General features: G+C 39.9%; 1 protein-coding gene across 1 annotated transcript; it reads left to right on the top strand.

The window, feature by feature from the left end:
• Positions 1-3,408: 3,408 nt before the first annotated feature.
• LOC138020869 (probable serine/threonine-protein kinase DDB_G0267514) lies at positions 3,409-4,431 on the top strand. The gene is made up of 2 exons (XM_068867776.1): positions 3,409-3,894; positions 4,036-4,431. The coding sequence occupies exons 1-2, from the start codon at positions 3,409-3,411 to the stop codon at positions 4,429-4,431; spliced, it is 882 nt and encodes a 293-aa protein (XP_068723877.1).
• The last annotated feature ends 1,291 nt before the right edge of the window (positions 4,432-5,722 follow it).

The following is a 5,722-nucleotide window of genomic DNA, read 5'->3' as shown; positions in this document are numbered from 1 at the left end:
CAGAGGAGCTTAGCTTTTTCAAGCTGCTTATCTGTGGGAAGGTTTTCCCGGGTGTTTCTTGGGCACTAAAATGTATATTATTTGCTTAAAATTCACTTTTGTCAGATTAATAGAGAGTTTAAGCAAATCACTACGGATGGTGCTACTACGGCTGCCGTGACTGAAAAGGTCTGGGGAGACTACGTCTCGGTGGTCTGCTAAATTTTAAGTTTAGCAAAGCAAAATACAAGGAAACATGGGCTAAAGGTGTTTAAAATCTCTTTTATTTAGTTTCTTACCTTCAAATGGCTTCGCTGAAAGGACGATGGCCGTTGTTCGCCATGCTAGGACGAACAGATTATTTCTGAGCAAAAGCAAATGCTATACACCTTGTACAATAACAACAATTTGATGGATGAAATATACAATTTCAGAGACAAATATCTCAAAGAATATCGAGTGAAAAAGACACATGTATCTATACTCAAAGAAGCAAAATAGCATCGTATAGTATCCAGATATAAAACATCTTCACTAAATCCTCAAAGCAAACTTAACCGAAGAAAAACAACCGCGTGCTGAACTCACTTCGCCATTCCAACACCTTTGCCAAAACTTATCGTAAGTTTATAATACGGATTTACAAGCTTATGAGAGGCAACCTTGACACAATCCTTGACTTAAATTGACTTTAAAGGATATAGTATCCAACAGAATTCTTAAAATGCCGAGATGTCCGTTGAAAAGGGCCAGAGAAGAGAAATAAACCCGACGTAGTAGCCACTACGGCAAAACATCGCGACTCACGTAGTCAGATTTCACACTACGGCTGAATGCAACCGACGTACATGCGCAGTGTTTCATTTTGGGAGAAATTTACTTCCGGCAGCCGTATTAGCGCCAGCCGTAGCGATTTGCTTAAAGTCCCTAATAATGAAAGAAGTACTTGTGTATAAACATTACAATGATTGGTTTTTCCTGAAATAACAGTTTCAAGTAATAACAATAAATGCTTGTTATCCATGCAGAATACGTTGTTTTCACTTGTATTCATGATTAATGCATCATATTGTATGATTTTGTAGTTTGGGGATCCTGCACTTATGTCGTTTTGAAACTGGTGTTCCTTCATGGAGGGAACGTGGAGCTGGCCAAATTACGCTGCCTAAGGTCAACCTTTTTGAGAGCCTATAGCAGGATCTAATGAAGTATATTTTTTTCGGTTTTTTTTTCATTTCATTTCCAAACTGTTTTGCAACCAAACTTCCGATCCTCAACCCTACAAGGTTGACAAATTTTGATTCCTAACCCCTAGAAAAAGAAGCAGTCTGCTCACTCAGTGATCCCAGGCTAATGATCCATATAACTCCAGTGCTGTGAATGCTGATCCTTTTAGTTCTTCACTTTGGATTCCTGATCAATAATCTCGCTACAAGCCTGCCTGGCTAAAGAATCTCAAAAGGAGGGTTTACAGAATGTGTTGTTTATGTTATTTTCCAGCTGATGTTTTACCTCAGTAAGGAAATTATAATTTGCTAAATTCTACTAGTCAAATGTCACTTGTCAATTGATTTTCCTATTAATGGACTTTTCCAACATATATTCTAACAGTTAAAATTCCATTTGTAGAAGTTTCAAATATTGGGCTCCACATTAGCTCGCATTCCCTTGTTGCTCTGCCTTCTCCAATACCAACGATTATTTTTGACATAAGGGAGGCCTTCTTGGCAATCCGCCTTTTTTTAGCAGCTTCAAGGGCAGCACGACCACATAACTCAAGGGCACTGCTTGGTAGCTCAGTGGACCCATCAAAATAATTTGTCAAGGACAACTTCACGATTGATTGCTCTGACAGTGCTTGCTCAACGTCACCAATGTTATAGCTTTTAAATGACATCTGTAAAGCTCTTTCCTTCCATATGGGAGGTTTGAGGTGTCTGTGTTCTTTTACCCCGTTGAGTTTTGCACTCCCTATTTTGCTGAGTAGATGACTAAAGAAGTCAAGTCGGACATTTGTGAACACAAAGTGGCACCATTTGGCTGCAAAAGTTAAATAAACCCTTTTTTTGCAATTTATGTAAGACCTTTTAATTAAGTACGTATAAATAATGGAGAGGTAATTGACTGGGGATTTATGTTTTCCTTTCGAAACTTGGATGTCCTTTGGCAAGTCCCTTCCAATTTCATCAATTTAATATTAAAAAAACGCATTCAACCATACCTACTGGATGAGTCAACTTTGTCCAGCTTCAGAGCAAGCATGTTTTGGATAGTCTTAAATCTCGTAAATAGAAATGCAAATAACTTGCTCTTGAAAGGCATCCAAAAGAGTTCCATATACAAAATACCACCCCCGCCACCCCTTTCCTTTTACAGCTTTGATCCATTTTTGATTGTGTGATGTTGCTGCTGTTTTTACCATTAATTTCCGCAGTTCAGGGTGATCGCACACTCAAATTAACCACGACGTTTTGATCATTGTTTTGTAAGGAACGTGGAATTATTTTACGTCGGATTCATAAAAACAACCTCCAAGATATATACCAAGTGAGTTATGTTGACTCTGGCTAGGATGTCACGATTTTAGATCCTTTTGTAAGAATAGTGGCATTGTCCACAGTGAAAATCATACCCCCAAATTGCAACACGTCGTAACTTTGAGGATCTCGTTTTTATAAGAAATTGAAAATAATACTTACCGGGAACACTAGGGTTGTGCGCAGAGTTTATACATTCAACTAATTCAGCCAACCACTCCAAGTACTCGTCGCATTTCTTTAAAAGTTGCGACTTCACCCCGCTAGCAAAAACAATACTCTGTGGTACATCATTACCAGGGTGCTTTTGGATGTAATGTGTCTCCAAGGCCTTCCTGGTTTTAAACTGCCGATCGCATAGAGGACAACAGGTAACGTAGATTTCAGCCATATTGAAAGCCCTTATGCGGTGGAAATCCAAGCTGTCACTGTAAGCAAACATGCCAAACCGGAAATGTACAATTACTGCCGAAACAAAGACATATTCAAACTATTCTTGGTTTGCACGTCATGCATCCGTCACGCAAATCTCTTATTATACACTAAAAAAGTCAAGAAAGTGAAGTGTTGTAGAAACGTAATAAAGAAACAACCTAACCTTATGTCTCTCTGCTAAACTTGGAATTCATCAGTTGTTGGTGCTGATTTACCGTAACCACAATTTGTGACGTCAGATTTCTCATGGGCTGGGCAAACCGGAAACTCAGTACTATTAATAGTGTTAGGAGAATTTTTTTTTAATCCACTGAAGGACTGGCCGAGATGGTAATGGTAATTCTCCCATCATCTCCCTGATTTGGGCTACAACTTATACCATAGTTAAATCTGTCATTTCGGTTTTACTCTTACTGTGGCATGCGCTGTAGACATATCCAGAAATTAAATTTTGACAATGAATGAAGAAGAGCGGCGAATTCATAAAGAGAGGAGAAAGAGGCAAAAACGAAGGCGAAAAGAAAGAAAAAGGGAAGAAAAAAGGGAAGCAAATCTCGCAGATCGCCGTAAGCGTGTCGAAAAAGAGGCAGCACGCATCGTTGAAGAGCAAGGCCATGAAGCACGTGGGACGAGGAAACGGGCCGGCGTGCACCAAGACAAAGGCGTACCGAAAAAGGTGCCTTGCCAAAGTTTGGGTTCCGTGAAGGAAATTAATCCCTTCCAAGTAACCGTCGATGGCAAACATCTAGGATCAGGTACTTATGGTTCCTGCTACATTGGGTCTTACAGAGGACTGGATGTCGTTGTCAAACAACTGAAAATTAAAAAGTACAGGGGAGAAACGCAAGAAGATGCCGAGAGGAGGGTTCGCAATGAATTGATATACGAGGCTCGCATTATCAACAAGCTGGGTGACCATCCGGGCCTTCCTCTTCTTTTCGGAGTATGAAGTAAACGCGCACCATTTTGCCTTATTATCCAATTTCATGGCGAAATAGACCGTAGCGCAGCTTTCACGATTTCCAGCGCGTTGACCAAAGTGGCGATATCCACAGTAACAGAGTGGCTGGATGTTATTCGAAAGGTGGCAGAAGCTCTCATTCATGTCCACAACGCTGGATTCGCGCATAATGACATCAAGGGAAACAATGTTGTTCTGGACAAGGCAAGCAAAGGCAAGTACAATCCTTTATTGATTGACTTCGGTAAGAGCTTGCCATTGACTGGTCTCAAAGGACCTAAGGTTCTCTCAACAGAGCAGCAGAAAAGATACAGGGAAGAGTATCCGCACATTGCCCCGGAAATAGTCACAGGAAAGCGAGGGCAAAGTTTTGCTAGTGACACCTTCAGCTTCGCCTATATGGCAGAGCTCATTTTCATGAAGGCCAAGCTGGGTCCCCTGCCCGATGTAATTAAGGGAGCTTTAGACTCTGATCCAGACAGGAGGCCAACCTTGACCAAAATTCGTGCACTTCTTTGAACTGCAGTATATATTTTATTTTAAATTCGAGCCTGTCTCACGCTCTAGGATGTAGTGGGAATGGGAAAACGCAGGAAGAGCGACTGCGGGAAAAACTGGTTGGGAGTTTTCGGAAAGGAGACCTAAGGCGTTAAACAGGGACACCCAACGAGAACAGAGTTCAAAACCACTTACACACAGCATTGTTAAACGTATTTTAGTATTTAACGGTAGATACAGGCATATTTTTATCCCCTAAAAATTTTTATCTTTTCGGATTCCCTAGCTGGAAGTTTAGTGATCCGAAAATTATAGGAATCAAAACCTTACCTTTTCGAAATTTCATCCAGAAAAAAGGCTCCCGAATTTTTAGGGTAACAGAACCCGTTCAAAATGGGCAATTATACCATGTTTTAGATGTTCAAAAATTCTAGGACAGGCAGGCAAGCAAGGAATTTTACAACAAATGTTCCGAAAATTCTAGATCTCAAATCGTAAGTCTTCCGAACAGATATTTTCCGAAAATTGACGTTGGGTGCCCCTGGTTAAAAGTTGTTATTTTACCATTCCTACTCTCTAAGAGCACAGAACAGGCCATTTAATAGTTAAACGAATGCAGTCATTGGAAACGTTTATGGAGGATTTATAGTTTTACATTCCTTTTCCCAAAATGACGTGAAAATTCTATATTAAAATCGGAAACTAATAGGTAGTTGTTCGTGTAAATTTTGTTGGCTTTGGCGAGATTTATAATGAGAACCACTGGTTACCGAAAGATCTGCCAGTTTCCTTTCTTTTGGATACAAAAGGCCACGCGTTGCTTAGAGCATGATTGAAAAGAAGGTTATTATCCAGAGTTACGGCTTGTACCAAATAACAATTAGATACGAAAACCTACCTTATCATTAGGGAAAACAATTTCACTTGTAATTTCTGTGATTTATTTTAACTAGTGAGACTTAAATATAGCTGCCTTCAGTCCCTATTTCTGCCATTTCGTTGGACCTTAATTTAAACTGAAACACTTACGCATACATTTACTCTTAAAAGAGAACACGGTTTGTATGCGACAAACCCGACTGTTTTTCGTATTTCGACAATGAAAAAGCTATTGTGGGAACCATCGCTTTATAGGCCTTGAGTGCGGAAGATTGGAGGCGCTGCCCTAATATTTTTAGAGAATTATGTTTTCAATTACCTTTACTTCTCTTAATTCCGTTGACAGATCGATGCCGGATTTTTAACACGTTTCCTGTCAAGACGCAGGAAATAATTTTTCAGCGTGCGGTTAAGTTGGCTTGGATTAAAACTA

Source organism: Montipora capricornis, chromosome 10 (assembly GCF_036669925.1).
Source record: "Montipora capricornis isolate CH-2021 chromosome 10, ASM3666992v2, whole genome shotgun sequence".
Classification (NCBI taxonomy): Eukaryota; Metazoa; Cnidaria; class Anthozoa; order Scleractinia; family Acroporidae; genus Montipora; species Montipora capricornis.
The sequence above is the reverse complement of the archived record's forward strand: the minus strand, read 5'-3'. Positions and strand labels throughout refer to the sequence as shown.

Bases quoted from the DNA above. Each gene is read 5' to 3' on its own strand.
- LOC138020869 (XM_068867776.1), top strand. From the start codon at position 3,409: ATGAATGAAGAAGAGCGGCGAATTCATAAAGAGAGGAGAAAGAGGCAA. The intron at 3,895-4,035 runs GTATGAAGTAAA...GTTATTCGAAAG, and splicing joins GCCTTCCTCTTCTTTTCGGA to GTGGCAGAAGCTCTCATTCA.